The sequence below is a fragment of the Diabrotica undecimpunctata genome, chromosome 5, assembly GCF_040954645.1.
Source record: "Diabrotica undecimpunctata isolate CICGRU chromosome 5, icDiaUnde3, whole genome shotgun sequence".
NCBI lineage: Eukaryota > Metazoa > Arthropoda > Insecta > Coleoptera > Chrysomelidae > Diabrotica > Diabrotica undecimpunctata.
In genome coordinates, this window is record NC_092807.1 from 30,372,123 (window position 1) to 30,390,139 (window position 18,017).

At 35.2% G+C, this 18,017-nt stretch overlaps 1 protein-coding gene across 1 annotated transcript in view; it reads right to left on the reverse strand.

The window, feature by feature from the left end:
* Dora (zinc finger SWIM domain-containing dorado) overlaps positions 1 to 18,017 on the reverse strand; it is a 126,195-nt gene that overhangs the window by 9,524 nt on the left and 98,654 nt on the right. Inside the window, exons 8-15 of the mRNA XM_072531822.1 lie at positions 14,474 to 15,027; positions 10,204 to 10,457; positions 8,855 to 9,069; positions 8,576 to 8,795; positions 5,231 to 5,569; positions 4,495 to 4,899; positions 3,468 to 3,775; positions 2,525 to 2,719 (exon numbers count right to left, since the gene is read on the reverse strand). Coding sequence (XP_072387923.1) covers positions 2,525 to 2,719; positions 3,468 to 3,775; positions 4,495 to 4,899; positions 5,231 to 5,569; positions 8,576 to 8,795; positions 8,855 to 9,069; positions 10,204 to 10,457; positions 14,474 to 15,027 — 2,490 coding nt within the window. The remainder of the gene's footprint in view (positions 1 to 2,524; positions 2,720 to 3,467; positions 3,776 to 4,494; positions 4,900 to 5,230; positions 5,570 to 8,575; positions 8,796 to 8,854; positions 9,070 to 10,203; positions 10,458 to 14,473; positions 15,028 to 18,017) is intronic.

Below are 18,017 nucleotides of genomic sequence, written 5' to 3' on the forward strand. Positions count from 1 at the left end.
CTCTCTATTACTGGAGGTTGGCTATAACTACAGCAAATTGCTCTCTATCTTGAGCTGTTCTTAGTATCGAATGTGTCCATGCCTGTCCGGTCTCTTACATTTTTCAGCCAGCGGCATTTTCTTCTTCCTGGACCTCTTCTTCCTTCCACTTTCGCTTCCATTATCAGCTGTAGGAAGTTGTATTTTTCTCCTCTGTAAATATGTCCTAGATAACTCGTTTTTCTGGTTTTTACAATATTTAAGAGTTCTTTCTAAGTCCCCATTCTTCTCAGCACCTCGTTGTTGGTCACGTGCTCTGTCCAAGAGATCTTCAGCATCCTTCGAAAAACCCACATCTTAAAGGCTTCTACACGTCTCATACTTCTGATTCCGAGTTTCCACTCCGTATAGCAATATGGAATAAATGAATGTTTTTAGAAAAAGTTTAACACTTTTTGGAAACCGGACCTAGCATACTCTATACGAGCACGTATTTCAACTTCGTAGTCAAGATCGTTTGTTATCCAGCAACCAAGATACTGGAATTTTTGTACGGGTTCTATTTGTTTGTTGTAGATACGAATATTAATGTCGGCATTTGGTGCACGTGTAACGGCCATTACTTTTTTTTATTTGTGTTTATATTCAGCCCCAAGCTATCTCCCTCTCTGGTTATGGCATTCAAAAGTCGTCTGCATATCTTAAGTAGTTTACATATTCTCCGTTGATTTTAATTCCTTTTTTAATATTTTCGAGGGAATTTTGGAAGATCTTTTCGGAATATATATTAAACAATATTGGAGAAAGTACACAGCCCTGGCGAATTCCTCTTTTTATTGACATTTCTGCTGTAATACGATTCTCTATTTTAATCGACGCCATTTGATTCCAATATAGGTTTTTAATAAGGGCCACCGTGTTATGGTCTATACCATGCTGTGTTAGGGTTTCTATGAGTTCTGTATGTTTTACTCGATCAAACGCTTTTCCCAGTGTTTTCCCATTTTCCTTTTTGTAGTGACACCTGGAGCCCAAATAATGCCTCCCTCGTACAAAGCCCCATACGAAATCCAATCTTAACTGTGAGCATCTATTTGCTTTATTTTTTTTGGGTATAGGTATAAATGTCGATCTAATCCAGTCTTCTGGGAAGATTCCAGTGGTATATATTTTGTTAAATAGTAGTGTTAAGAACTGAATATTTTCTTCATTGATAAGTTTTATCATCTCTACATATGTCTCATTTGGACCTGAGGCCTTTCGTGGCTTTGCCATATTGATTGTTTTTGTAACTTCTGAATGTAATATATTAAGTATTGTGTCTTGTACTATATTCATTTGTGGTTTTGTTCTCTCGTCATCAAACAATCTTCGATGTATTTTTCCTATATACTTCCTACATTTTCTGGGCTAGATACTATTTGGTTGTTATCATCTTCTAGAGTTTTTGTAGTGAATTTTTTCTTCATATTTGTGACTTCCTTAATCTTTTTGTATGCATTGAAATAAGTCATGTTTTTTTAGTAATTCCCTCAGTTCCTCACATCTGCTGTTCATCCATTCTTCCTTGGCTTTCCTGATTTTGTTTCGGATGGTTCTCTGGGTTTCTTTATATTTTACTTCATTGCGGTTTTTGTAAGATCTTCTTACTTACGTCCATCAGTTCTAGGATTTCTTCTGTCATCCATGTATTCTTTGTTTTTCTTGTGTTGTCTTGTAGTTGTTCTGTTTGTATAGTTGTGATTGTTGTTTTGAAGGTGTGCCAAATACTTACTACTGATTCCTCTGCTACCGCGGGTGCTTCACTAAATTTTTCTTTGAGTGTATCATTGAGTATTTTCTCTATCTCTGCCTGTACTTCTGGATCTTTAAGTTTTTCGAGGCTAGGTTTTATCTTCTCTCTGTGTTTTATTTTCTTCAGTTTAATTGAGATTTTACCGATAGCAGGATTGTGATAGGAACCTATGCCCGTCCCGAGATATGTTTTAACTGCCCTGATTCCATTTCTATAACGCTTGTCAAAACGGCAGTAGTAATAACGATAATAAAATTTGGAAAAGTATCAATATCAACTATTAACATTAAGACATCAACATCTTAACAATAAGATGGGCAGGACATCTGGCAAGATCACAGCAGAACAACCCTCCTAGAAGAATCCTTATGTCACAACCTGTGGGAAGTAGAAGTAGGGGTAGACCAAAACTCAGATGGAGGGATGGTGTAGATGAGGATGGTAGACAAATAGGCGCAGCAAACTGGCAACAGTTGGCAATGGATAGAACTAACTGGCGTAATAGACTTGGGAAGGTCGAGGCTCTTTTATAGGGCTGTAGCACCAATGATGATGATGATCAATATCAACTACATGAAAGTTTACATGATGACGAAAGACAATTGAGAGCAATCGTCCAATAAGCGCATATCTTTCTGCCTTTTGAATTTGGATGTGGATTCCATTTAAAATTTACGATTAGCTTCTAGGTATGAGTTCCCTATATAAAAAATCAATAACGATAACAATAAATAAAAAATTATAACTTACCGTGTATGGCGGGGGAGCAGTAGTAACAACTACGGGTTGGGTCGGGGGAGGCACATCCGCTTGCACAGGTGGTTCAATCAAAGCCACCAGGGCTCCATGCGAGTCCATAACAGGATCATGAGGCATTTCGTTGTCCAATAATTGATCACCTCCAGGAGTGTGCCTGACATATAGCTCATACCAGTATTTAGCTACCTAGAAATAAAGAAAATAAGTGTGAATGTGCACTTTCAGTTTATTTAAATGATATTAGGCATTACGCATAAATTAATATAGAAAAACCTGACAACTAAACGAAACTTTCGACCAAGATATCTCTTGATATTCTCAGCAGTTAACTAAAACCGAAATATAGCACAATTATATATTTACATACTATCTCCAAGTTCAACAGAATATTAAACTTAATAAAACTAAGTGAATTTCGGATCTTTCAAAGTTATTCTTAGCATAAAGTCGTTCCACTGCACGTTTTCAATTTGGTTGGCGGCTTTGATGGTCAACTTTGTCTTGAGATTTATGGGAATATTGTTGTTCTTGAGGACAATTCTAAGTTTGCCAATGGCAGCCCATGTCACGCGGATTCTATGGTCTACTTCCTGGCCTTGGTTTCTCTGTTGTTTCTGTTTTCTCTTTATTAGATGACCCAAGTAACTAATTTCTCCCACCCTTTCTATCATTTCCTCCCTCGAGTAACTGATACTTCCTCTAAAGTAAGAATCTTAGTCTTTGTTAGATTCATTTTCAAGGAATGGTATTTACATTTTTATACAGATTTGATAAATTTTATATTAAGACAATATGTGTATACACTAGCAACAGAACTCAAATAAAATATTATTTAGAAATTGATTATAAATAAAGAGTACAAATATAATATATATATATATATATATATATATATATATATATATATATATATATATATATATAAACAACATACCTGGAAAAGTACTTCGGGATAGACACCACCTCCTTTAGCAGCGTTTTCGACGGTGTGGCATGCATGTTCCAACATGTCATCACTTTGTTCTTTACATTGTAAAATAGCACGTTGAATTTCGTTGGGATTCAGAGCGTGCGCATGAGGGAGACAGGACAATGCAAGTTCTGCAGCTGCTCGAACCATATTATCGTCACAACCACGAGAAGCTCGATCCGCAATACTGGCGACTTCTGGAGGAGTCAAATGGCCCTCCCATGTGTCTATTAAAAATGATATTGCTGCTGCTCCTATCTCCATAGCTTGTCCTACACAAAAGAATATATAAATTAGAAGGTGGGTTAATCGGTTTTGAGAATAATAAAAACTATTTATTTTTTTATATTTTGAAAGGGAACACTTTAAGCAAAATTAGTAACTCATTAGATAATAATAATTTAAATAATTTAAACCATAATTTTTCTATATATAACAACACAAAATTCTATAAATAATTTTAATATTGAACTCCAACTGCATTTGTAGTCTCAGAAGATAATAAGTAAACGGTACGTACGAAATATATCGACCGAGCTATCTCCTGTACGTAATCTTATTTATGGATTCCACTTCATCTTCCCATCTTTTCCGTGGGCTTGGTTTTGGTCTTGCGCCCTGCATTTTACTATCTAATGCTCTTCTGCCCCTGTTTTGAATTGTGAATATATTTTTGCCACTTCTTCTCTTCTGCCAGACATGATGCTAATGTCATCGGCATAGGCGGCAATCTGTATTGATTTATTTGTTAGACTACCTCTTCCTATATTCAGCTGTCTTATGTAGGCATATTTGAAGTCTATAGATGCTCTGCCTATCCCAGTCTTTTTATTTTTTAAGAGTTATCCCTTCTTTTCCACCTGGTTACTCCACGATTATAAAAAATCGATATCTAAATATTAAAGTAGTACCAAAAAAATCAAACACTTTTTTGCTCAGACGATTCTAATAGAAAAGAGACTTATAAATAAGTAACATAAGATATCAGTACCTGTAATCCACGAAACATGCGATGAATAAGTCCTGCTTAACCAGTTGGGACTTACGCAATTATGTAAACCTAACGCATACAGTCCTAATTGAAAAGCACACATATGGAGAGCTCTATGTGGTCCGTGATGATTTTGACTTGTAGACGGTTGTGTGAATAATGAGGTACTACTTGTTCCGCCGGCTTTGATCAGTACCGTTTTAGCCAATTCGAACATAAAATGGGCTCCCGCTTCGGAAGGTTGATTTGGAATTGAAGGATATGCTCGCTTGCCTTTGTAACGTCCATCTTTCGTTCTAGTAACGGCTCCTTGTTGAACCGTTCCCTGTTGAGGATTTACAGACAGGTTGTTCATGCCTTGTTCTAGTTCAGCGCTTGTTGAACTGTGAGGTCTACTGCAACAAGCTGAAAAATAAAAACATAGTAATCTTTTTGTTATTACAAGGGAATAAAAAGGGAAGCAAATGATAATAGGGTAAAAATAAAGCAATACAGATACACAAACAAAAAAACTGCATGGAATTTTGTAACTAATTTGGATTATTTTGTAGCCACTGAAACCAAATCTGAAATCTAAATGTTTGTGAAAGCTCTAGTTTTCGTGATTTGATATTTTATGCGTATAGACAAAAAAGTACCATCTTAAGTTCCATATATAGAGCCATTCTTATGGCTCTATATATGTAATAAAATAAATAAAGTCAAAATATTTCCTTAAATAATAAAAATTACTTACCCATATCTGTAGGTATCATTTCGGTAGGCGGCAAAAACGGACTAATAGGTGTAACTACTTTATCACAGTCTTCTCGTTTTAAGTTCGAATACTGGCTCTTTGTAGGAGGATTGCTCGAGTAATAAGAACTAGTTAGAGGCATTTTCAATAACTGGTGTATTTCTTTATCCAACAGTCTATCCATTATCCTAGCCATCTTCCAACAATCGTCTTTGTAGAATATTAGAAGAGCAATGGCAAGGTCGCCACGTTGCCGTCGCGTGCCTTCACATAGCAGTGGATGGTCCGCTTCGGAAACGTTGGCCTTCAAACCTAATGCCGCAACGGCTGCTTCAAAACCTAAAAGGAAAAAATAATAATAAGAATTCCATATTACTATTGATTTATTTATCTTTGAAAACTGTACACAAATTGTTTAAGTTTAAAGGGCTAATTGAGACGTTCCCTTTGGAATTATACCGTCGATGATGACGTCGTTTGGGTATAGGTTGCGTGGGGGTTAGTGTGGGGATTGGCGCGGAAATAGGCGCGGGATTGGCGCGAACGCTTCTGACAGTAGGATTTTGATTGACGGGTGGTGCGGACGGTATTTTCTTTATGAGAGTCAAAATTAACCGTATACTGTCACCTTTTTTATTGAGACAATTTGACCTTTTTTCAATTTCTATGGCTTATCGGATAATTCTTGGCTTATAGAAGCGGATAAGGGCTATGGTTCTGGAGTTTTCAAAATCAATTTTGCGACCTTTATGAAGATGGTGTTGACCTAGCTGAAATTGGGTCGGAATTGCGAACGGAACGGGAATATTCATAAATCCTATTTTGGATTCTACGATTTGTTTGGACTACATAGGATCAGGGGCAATCTGCGCAAGGAATTTCATAGTCTGTGTTGTTCATTTGAAATGTTGTCTTTGATTGATAGGACAAAAGATGAAAGTTTTTGTTGGTGGGGGAGTGGGGAGGTAAATATTGTCTTTATTCCTCTTGATTTTAAAATTTATGTCGTTTTTGTCAGTGACATCTTTTATGTAAGGAAGAAAACCTTTCGTATAATGAGGGTCTGAGTTTTTGGGTTGAGATTGAGTGGGAGATTGATGTATGTATACTCGGTTCGCTATTCCCAGTCCGAACTGTCTAGTGAATTTAGTAATTTTTTTTGCGAAGTTAGTTCCTTTTTGACAGACTAAAAGTGGCTGGAAATTACTATACAACCAAGCACATGTACTCATAGCCAATATTAATAGTAAACTAACTAAATAGTAAATAAAATAGAACTTTGCGAATTACCGACAATAAATACTTATTTATCTGCACCATATAATAAATATTTATGTTAAATTATAACAACTAAAATATATTTTTTAAATATATACTACCCAAAATTTGATGTCTTTAGTATACACTTACACTATTTACAATAATTCTTCTTTTTTTAAACAAAGTAGTATGCAATAGTAGGATACTTTAGCTATTAATACTGAGAAGTAGGAATTGTGTTGTAGGTTTCCGGCAATGAATCTGTCAAAATATGCCCGAGCTAAGCGAATGGAGTTTAGATGCTCCTATTGGTGTGATTTTCGCGATAACCGTTTTGGATGAGTGCTTGCTTTAAACTAGAGAGCTCAACGGGTCTACTTGCATCATCGCAAAGGCGTTGTTGGAACTTTGATTGATCTCCAACAATTGTTCGGGAGAAAGCTTATTAAATTCCTTTCCCCTTGCGTGTACAGTACCAAATATTTTAGGACCATGGACTGTACAAGAGTTTCCTTCGATATAGATAAGCAGACTTCACGGCGATGGTTCAGTATGTGTTTGGTTTTATAGGGGTTTGTACTTAGAGAAAAATAAGCGTAATTAATCGATACTACACATTTAATAACGAGAAAATATTTACAAAGGCACTATTACTAAATAAAGAGTTCGCTTTAATAAATTGTTCATTTTTATACCGGCGTTTTAGGGGCGCGCGACTATAGAGAAAACTAAATGCTCTTTTTCACCTCACTTTTGACGGTCTGTCAAATACAGTCTGTCACATAAGATAAAATTCAACATTTGTGGAAACGAAAAATAAACTGAAATTAATATAAAATGTTGTTTTTACAACAGGCGTATTGATCTGGACATAAGGTTATTAATGACTGAATTCATTTGTGAAGGGGGATGATGAGAGTTGGCATACAAGTAACGATTGGTATGGGTGGGTTTTCGATATACAGAGCGATGAAAACGTTGATAATGGTTTTTCTTTATGATAACGTCGAGAAACGGTAGGGATAAATCAGTTTCCACCTCCCATCGTGAACTGGATACTAGGATGTATGTTCAGATGGGTTTGAAAAGACACCAAAGCCTCCCTGCCATGGGGCCAAATGACGAATGTATCGTCAACATATCGTAGCCAGCATGTGGGTTTGAGCATTGATGTGGATAGTGCTCAGGTCTGAAATCTTCTTGGAGAATGGAAAATAGAACAACAAGGTGTAGAATGTTATTGAACAAGACTATTAAAATTCAGCATATTCAAAATTGCATCATCGCGCGTGTTTAAGCTGTTAGGGCGTTTTTCAATTTCGATGGCTTCACGAATATATTATAATGTTCGTAAATATGGTTTTGGATTCGTCGGTTTGTCTGTTTTATGTATGTACATGGGCAACTGGAACATGGTATCTCTTCTAACAAGGTCTTCATTGGGGATTTGGTCTTTTACGGATCTGACGAGATTTGACAACTTGGAGTGAGTAGTGAAGATGGTTTTGACGTTTAGATAGTCTACTGATCTTGTCAGTGACAACTTTGATAAAAGGTAGAAAGATTTTGGGTTGATCAGGCGGCAAGGTTTCTTATTGGGTGGAACTTGGTGTAGATGTTTTTGAATGCTCGTATTTCTTTGGGTTTTGTGGTAGCCGTTTTGTAGGAGTGTTTGCATTATTGAATTGATTTCGTATGATCTGTGATTGTCGTCGCTAAGTCTTATGGAAAGGGAAAGAGTTTTGATAACTGAATTGAGTTGGGCGGGGTGATGATCTGACTGGGTATTGAGATATCGGTTTGTATGGGTGGGTTCCAGTACACGGAATAGGAAAAACTGTGAGGTGGGTGTGTCTAAATAAGAACATCAAGGAATGGCAAAAACGCTTCAGACTCCACTTCCATCGTGAATTGAATACTGGGATGTTATTCCATTCAAGTGGAAGAGGAAGAGATCAAATGTGTCCATACCAAGGGACCAAATGACAAAAGTGTCATGAAGGTTACGGTACGTTGACAAACATCAGTACTGTTTTGAACATCAGTTCTAAAGTAGCTAGATATATTATTGGACTTTATACTTACCTAATGGTTCATCGGACATCATTCTCAAATTGACAAGTTTCGATCTATCTCTTCCAGTAATGTTTGGAATAACTAGAGCGTCGAAAATAAAACTTGCCAGCATAATCGGTAACATGGCTTCTCCCCTTGATCGCAATGTACCTTCTTTGAGTTCCTCAGCCCTTTCTCTAATGATTTGAAGTTCTTTATGACCTAACGGAATCCTTTTGAGTAAATTAACCTGAAAAAACATAATGCGTGATGACTACTAAAAAAACTGCTTAACAAATCAAATATTACCAAATCTGCTTCTTGATTGGCTAGTTTAACTTCTAATGGTTTTGTACTAGCGGGAGGTCGAGCCATTTCTAGGCCGAACATGCCCACTCGAAACGCTAGATGGAAATGTTCGCTGTTTTCCGCTAAGACAGAACACAAAAAGGCACATTTTGATAGTGTGCCAGATGCCAAACAGCTCAACTGATGGGTAGCGGGATTAACTTGCTGCTTCTTTCCTATAAAAACAACATACAATAAATGACATGTTATTAATGTTACTATCTTAACAATGGGCAACCATATTTGATCATATTTGTTTGTTATGTCGAATTAAATAGCTTGCCAATAAAGACTGATAATGTTCATCATCTGAAGTAAAATATTACATAGGACTAGCTCAGAGCCAGAGTAGTATGAGTTAAAAAATCTAAATTTTGACTTATACCACTTTTAGTCCACTTTATTAGGTAGCTATCATTTGACAAAGTGATTTAAGTCTAGTTTGTAATAAGGCTGCTAGAGAGCTCGCTAATGTGTTTAATAGAAACATAATCTATATTTAGATTTTATATAAGAAGCTTGAAGTAGAGAAAGAAACTTAGTTAAACAATTAAGTCCTCGGAACGTCATTTTTTCAAAATGACCAAAGTCGGTAAGTTATAAATATTTTCTAAACATAAAAAGTGAAAGCATGACATGTACCAAAAATTTTTTTCGGTGTCTAACGGAAGAAGCAATATTGCACCAAAAAGAGAAAACGTGGAAGATCTCCAGACGAAGATAATTGAGGAAACATGAGACAATTAATAATGTATCCTTAGTAAAAGCGCATATTAATAAGTTTTCCAATTACGAAAGCCACTGCACAAGGGCTTACAATTCAAATATCTTAGCCCAAATCTTAATATTTATAAGATGTATGACCTCCATAAAGAGTATGCAGAGGAGAAAAACATCAGAATATTGTAAAAGGAGTTAAAAAAAATGAAGATTAAAACCCAAGATTAAATATCATAGAGAAACTTTTTTTAGGTTTAAACAAAAACGTATTAAGTACTTATTTTTCATTTTTGAAATAACTTAGAACGTTTTTGTTTACACCGATTCAATTGTTTCAGCAATTATAGTTTATTTTAAAAACAAAAGATTGCGCGGGACAGAACTGAATCTATGCTGGCAAATCACTAGAATTTATCCCCCAGAGTCCATGTACATCTCCTTATCCCCCAGAGACTGCAGCTTAATATAAGATAGTTTATTAAACATACTATCTAGCTACCATAATCTACGAGTAAATATTTTGTTTCTGAGTTTCTATTCCGGTTTTAGCATTTGTTATCGATTATTAATTAAAATACGATTGAACTTACCTTTCTTCTTAGGAAATGGAGGAATTTCGATCATAAGATCTGGTGGATTCATTAATAGTTCTTCGGCCAATTTAACGCCCAAGATGCAAGCTTCCCTACTATGCCCGTGCGCGTGCAATCCTTCCGCCCTAGAAAATAAGACATCCCAAGGATCGTCGCACTTTTTTAAACTAGAAAACATCCCTGATTTATCTTCGGATTCTTCCAGTTTAGGGATATTTTGGGGATTGGTATTTAATAAACCAACGTCTTTGCTATAAAGAATATAAAAAAAGTTTAATAATGCGTACAAAAAAAATGGAATTTGAAAAAAAAAATGTCCACACTTTAGTGAAAAACTTTTTTCGATTTTATTTTCGACCTACCACTAATTGATAAGCTCAAAGGACATCCAAACAGTAAAAACAGAAAGTAGATTTCCTTGAGTAATCTCAGGTATTATATATTAATATTCTATTATAGGTAAAATCCTTTGAGCTTAGCCGAGCGTTCGGAAATTTTATTTCCTTTTTTGGATAAGATATTTGGTAATGTTTACTACAAATAAAATCATTCACTGATGATATGCTGACGATAGCCACTATTTTTGATATAGAAGGCTCATTTGATACCATCTCTAGAAACGCAATCCGTGACAAACTTTCTTAATGTAACCTCACTGGCTTATACGCATTTATAAAAAACTTTATAGCATTTAGAACGTTCAGGGTTTCTGACAATAACTTACTTTCTTCTCCAAACATCCAACATAATGGAGTTTACAGATCACTAATCCGTTCCAAGCTCGACTATGGACGTTTCATCCATATTTCTGCAACTAAATCAACCTTAAATTCACTAAATACAGTACACAAAATGGCTATCCGCCTATGTCTTGGAGTATTCCGTTCTAGTCCGACAGAAAGTCTTTACTGTGAAGCTAATGAGCCTCCTTTATGGCTTAGGCGAGAAAACCTTCTTCTCTCCTATTGTCGCCTCAGGGTGATAATTAAGGGTTAAAAAACACCTTAATTTACGCCGGACGCTCGGTATAATTGTACCTTGTCTTGAAAAAGACAAGGTATTTCTTATAAACACAACTACTAAGGTTGAAATAAAACTTCAAAGTTGTCGTAGATATAAAACTCAGCCACAGAGTCTGAACAAGAAGCAGAGCCCCCTAGAGCGCTATGCTCTAGGAGAGCCCGTGAAGGACTGACTGGCTGACCTGAAAATCACCTATATTTATCTGTACTGTAACATTTATAGCAGCGACAAATAGGGATTTCCAGGTTAACTGCCAATAGGAAAATTCGAGGCTGGCCGATTCGCATCGGAACGCGTACTAGTCCTCAGACTATGGCACTCAATGACACTATGCTGCTGCAATTTCTTCCAATCCCTCCAATCCAGTATATCCTTTAATTACATCATCACACCCCATAACAACCCTACTACTACTACTATCGGTTCACAGCGTTCTCCGACGACTTCCGACTCCTAACCGCCATTCTTCTCTATTTAACCATAGGCCTGGAGGGATTTCTCTTTCCTCTAGTTCTTTTTAAATTGCCTCTCTCCAGCTTCTTCTCGGCCTTCCTCTTTTTCTTCTTCCTTGTGATGTCCACGTCAACAACCCTACATGTAACTTAATTATACATCCTTTTCCTAGTCTTCTACAGCCGTTATCAAGAGATATAAATTTGTCTGAAAGCAGAACTGTACCATTTTCCAATAATCCCTATTGGACCAACATACTTCCACATCATTATATTTTCCTCTCCATATTTAACAAAGAAGATACCAGTGTTAATAACATTAAGAATTCTCTTGCTAGAACTTATAAACAAAAATAAATATAACATAGTTCTTTACACTGACGCGTCAAAGACTGAAAGTGGTGTTGGATATTCTGTAACTCTTGTACAACAGCCTATCGAACACTATAAAATTTCTCCTTGGTGTAGTATCCACACTGGCGAACTACTAGCTATCTCAAATTCTTTCAAATATGCCCAACAATATCCAAATACACACATAGCCATATGCACTGATTCACTTTCCACTATACACTCCATTAAAAGTCGTCAACTACTTTATTGATTTATTTGAATACGTTTCGCTTTTATTTTTAAAAGCATCATCAGTTCACTACAAATAAAAAAGATTTTAGAATATAAGTAAACAAACCAACAGGGTTCATACTTACAAAAACAATTTGTAGGGTTTTTTTTTATAGATGTTATAAAAACTCTACGATAACTTAACATTAAAGATTACAAACTAAACGAGAGGCGAAACAAAAAAATACAAGTAAAACTGTAAGAACATTAGTTCATTTAATTTTAACTGATGGCTTCATTTGAACGTTGGTTTAAGCTCTTTCGAGGGTCAAACCACACTAATCTTTTCGATTGTTTTGGATCAGCTCGTCATAATTTTCACATGTGGCTTGTTTTCGTCCATGTGTTTCTTTGGAATGCATGGTGTGGGTTACGATTTACGATTCTTAAGGGAATTATCAAGAGGAACAAGGACGGACCTTTTTTTTTTATAAAAAAACGGGAAGAAATTTGGAAAGACAAATGGGATTGAAGTTACTGTCTTGTAAGGGGTTTTTTTATTTATTTTGTATGATGAGGGAGTGATATATCTGACTCAAATTGTCGATGTCGGTTCTCTTATTTAGGGAGGATGGATGTTTAAGAATTTGACACATTTCAAGGATGGATCGCTTATGATGATTTTGTTGTTTGCACAGTATTTTGGTATTCGTGAAGTCGATACTGTGTTTGGTTGAAATGGCATGCTGTGCAAGGGCACAAGATGGTTTAGAAATCCTAATGTCGCTTTTGTGGGACGTTAGTCGACCTTGAAGGGAGCGGCTGGTCTGGCCAATGTAGCAGGAGTTGCACTCTGCACAGGGTACTTGATAGACGACATTAGTTTGTTCTAGAGGGGCCAATGGAGTTTTTGTCTTAGAAAATAACTTACCTAAGGTTCTGGTATTTTTTAAGGCTATTTTAACAGGTAAGTTTTTGAAAAGTTTGTTAAGCTTGGTAGTGATTTGTGGGAAGTAGCGACATTAGGATTTCTAAACCATCTTGTGCCGTTGCACAGCATGCCATTTCAATCAAACACAGTATCGACTTCACGAATACCAAAATACTGTGCAAACAACAAAATCATCATAAGCGATCCATCCTTGAAATGTGTCAAATTCTTAAACATCCATCCTCCCTAAATAAGAGAACCGACATCGACAATTTGAGTCAGATATATCACTCCCTCATCATACAAAATAAATAAAAAAAACCCCTTACAAGACAGTAACTTCAATCCCATTTGTCTTTCCAAATTTCTTCCCGTTTTTTTATAAAAAAAAAAAGGTCCGTCCCTGTTCCTCTTGATAATTCCCTTAAGAATCGTAAATCGTAACCCACACCATGCATTCCAAAGAAACACATGGATGAAAACAAGCCACATGTGAAAATTATGACGAGCTGATCCAAAACAATCGAAAAGATTAGTGTGGTTTGACCCTCGAAAGAGCTTAAACCAACGTTCAAATGAAGCCATCAGTTAAAATTAAATGAACTAATGTTCTTACAGTTTTACTTGTATTTTTTTGTTTCGCCTCTCGTTTAGTTTGTAATCTTTAATGTTAAGTTATCGTAGAGTTTTTATAACATCTATAAAAAAAACCCTACAAATTGTTTTTGTAAGTATGAACCCTGTTGGTTTGTTTACTTATATTCTAAAATCTTTTTTATTTGTAGTGAACTGATGATGCTTTTAAAAATAAAAGCGAAACGTATTCAAATAAATCAATAAAGTAGTTGACGACTTTTATTTGCCAATTATTGACCGATAAAACCTCTGCTATTCAACCATTGAATATATTCCAAATTTAATCAACGGTCGTATTTTTTACTATATATATATATATTATATTTTCCTCGTCCAAACAAATTTCTATAATTCAGTTTATAGAGAGTGGCATTTGAAAGCAAACCAGAAATCACGAATGTTTGTATTTTCTCCCTAAAAGCTCCTTTAATAGGTCCTATAATTTATAAACCTAAATTAACATCCAAGCTGATTACATCAGAATTATAATAAAAACTGCACCTAAGTAAATCATTTTACTTCTGACCCCCTCAATTAAAAATAATAAATATTTGTATCCAATAGAAGCAAATAAGTATAAGAGAAGTTTCTAAGAGAAAAACCGTTGTATACAGAATATTTTAATATATTGTTTATAATTTTAGAAATACAAATTACTAACCTGTTATAAAAGTACATGTTGTATTCATCTCCAGATTGCGGAGAATCTGAGTTGGAACTAGATGTCGAATCGTCTTTGGAGTCTCTTCTTGATGACACCCGTTGGGGTTGGGGTGTCCAAGAAACCGACGTGTTCGGAATCGGAACTGTTTGGGTTGGTTTATAATTTTCTTTGCTAGTATCGTTGTCACTGGAGAGAGAATGTTGCGCTGTGGGCGGCGTTCTTCCATCTTGACTACTGTTACTAGAAGAATCGCTTCCGCCGCCTTCTTGGGAGTCGGAATCATTAAAACGGTTTTCCTGAAGGAGGTTCATATCATCGTCTACCTCGCAAAATCCTTCACTACTGACGCTAGATCGATTTCCATCTCTTTCGTTAAGTTGGGAATGTGGGGTGAATTCTATCGGATTCATGCTCATGACATTCACATAATCATATCTTGCCGTTACTCTAATGAGGGAATGATGGTGATGGTGGTGATGATGGTGGTGGTGGGAATGTGTCGTATGGATATGAGGATGTTCACAATTTAGAACAGCTTTACTGGAATTTACCTAAAAAATTAATCAAAATTAAATCTTGAAAATACTAGCCGAACTAGAGTATTTGGTATAAGAACCACACTCTATTTAAATTAAATGATAACTACTTATGCTTTTCTAGATTCATATTCATATTTAGATATTATTTTATATGGGCATCGCATTTATTTTATATGGCATAATATTTTTTTTGTGAAATGGGCATTAGCCACTCAACCAGTCTTAACAATTTCATTAAAGGAAAGAGAAAAAGTGCATTATTGCAACAAAACTTAAAAAATTAAAAGCATAGCAGGTAGTATACAGACTTAGTAACTCAGTTCGTGTTTAGGGAACCATCAAGATCTTACATTTAGACAAACTAGATCAAGGTTAGGAGGTAAAAATGGAGGAGAAAATCTCAATTAGGATTCAAATTTATAATTTAAATGTATGTACATTTAATAATTCGAATAATTGGCTTAATTTGTAATTTATCTTACATAATGCACATGCATATCACATTTATCGACTCAAGGTGATCAATAAGAGAAATAAGAAAAATGCTGCCATAACAATAGCAACCTGGAATGTAAGAAGCCAAAATTGAATAATGTAGTGTTAGAAATGGACAGATTGGATATAGATATATTAGGTATGATTGACATATTGTAACGAGTCCGTCACTTCAATAATTCTTTAATCACTTTAAATAAAATTTTTAAATTTAGATCCCCTTAATATTTTCTTAATTTTTAAATTCTAAGTTGGTATTAAACAGCGACTCCAAGCGGAGATTTTGACAAACATGCTTAGCTGAATCAAAACGAGTGGCCATCGCGCACTTCTGTTCTGACGTTGGTTAAAGACACTTGGGTTTAAAAGTAGGTGGCCAGGGATGGCTTAGAAGTTTTTTAGAGTATTAAAGTTTTTTTTGGGCAGAAAAGTAGTAGAAAGTTTTGGTTTGTTTTTTTTTTTTGAGTGTCCTGTTTGGTTTGTAGCCACTCTGAGCCGGTAAGTGTATCCAATTATCAATAAAAAAAATATAAAAACCATCCGCCATGTTGATTTCTAAATATCGTCAATTTTCCTTTGATTTTTCTCACTTCATCATTTCATTAAGAAACATTCTGGATTTAAATATAGTAAGGATATAAAACATATGTATTTTTTAATTTTACCTTCCGGCCTTAAAAACATAATTATCTATCTTTAAAACTATCTTTTATCTATTAAGAGTATCGATAAAAATATTATGTCTCATTTCGTTCTTTTATATTCTAAAATATATCCATAGCATGCTTTTCGTTAAAATTTGTCTATCTAATCAATCCATTTTACTTAAAATATTGTCAAACCATACGAAGGTCACATTATTTACAAAAATTAAGGTTTTTTTTGCTTTCATATTTCATAAGTAACTTTTATACTACCTTTCAAGGTTAATAAACCTTGTTTTTCCCTACTTTTTATCAAGAGTAAGGAAGAACTCTACCCCAAATGTTCTTTTTAGCCTACTTTAGGAGTCAAGCAGAAGTCAAGGGGAAGAATTCCTTTATTTTGTTTTTTATGGGATATTTTTTTTAAGAAGAAGGGTTAAGTTATTCCCTAGTCGGAGGGCCCTACACCTGATTCCAGATTGATTTTTCTCTGTCTTAGCTGTTCCCTCAGAGGTCCAGATCTTTATAAGACTATTCCCGGACAACTTCAGGGAACCAGCCAAAAAAACCTCCTTTATTTAGAGTGTGGAACACTGTTCATTTTTATTAAGTTTTATTTATCAATTTTAATAATCTTTGTATATTATTATTTTTGTTTAACTTTAACTCCTACTATTTCAACTAATAATAAAGACTAGTCATTTTTTCTAAAATAATACTAAATCATATTTAAGGACTAAGTGTCAACTATAGGTTGAGGTTTTAAATCCTCCCTTTCAACTCTGTTGTACGGTTTTATGTGTACACATTTAACCAGAGAGTTCTTTATTGATATTTTATTATTATATATTTAATATATAATCTAACCTAACCTAACCTAACCCTTGGACATCTATTCCGTCAGAATAGTGTCCTTATTATTATTTTTAGGACATTTAATTGAAAGCCGATAATTTTTATTCTTCACAATTGTAAACTTTGTATCATAACTTTGTAAGTACTATTGTAAACCTTTGCTCCCGTGTCAATGACCTAAGATGTTGAGACACGTTAATTCGAAAAAAAAAAAAAAAAATTGAAAGACGAAGTACAGAGTTACATCTCTAGTAGGCAAGTAAATTACCTTTTTAGGTAGTCATTAAATCTTTTCTTATATTTTATTATTTGTAAATTCAGATCATCAGGGATAAATTGTGTATAACCAGGGAATTTTTTAATATATAAGTAACCAGGTTAACTATAGGATAAGACTAACAATGAACATACAAATATACGCTCCTACAGCCGACAAAGACGATGATGAAATAGAACAATTGTATAACAGCTTGGAAGAAGTGATGAGGACAACAGAGAAAGAACACATTAACATAGTATTGGTAGATCTGAAAGCCAAAGTAGGGTTTTAATGGGGTAGTGATGCGTCTCAAATAGCCTCTCCTACTCAAAAGTCAACCTCACCTTCACGTTGGTGAACCCTGTTATCACAAACGAGGCTCTGACGACCGAGTAAACAGCTGGAATTAAGGAAATGTAATTTCATTAACAGTGAATGGTGCCGACACGTCCTTCCGAGGGGTGTTGACTGAACTGAGTAGGCCGCTTATCCTTAATTGCAATGGTCGACATCACACATTCCTCTACCCCACCAACCCGCGAGATAGAACAAGTCCAGGAATATATGTACCTAGGCCATATTCTGAAACTTGACAAAGAGAATCAAAATGCGGAAATCACTAGAAGAGCAAGACTGGCATGGGCAGGATTTAGAAAACTCAGTTGAATGCTTAAGAATCGCAAAATACATCAACACTTGAGGAGTAGAGTCTTCAACCAATGCAATCTTTCCATCATGACATATGGATG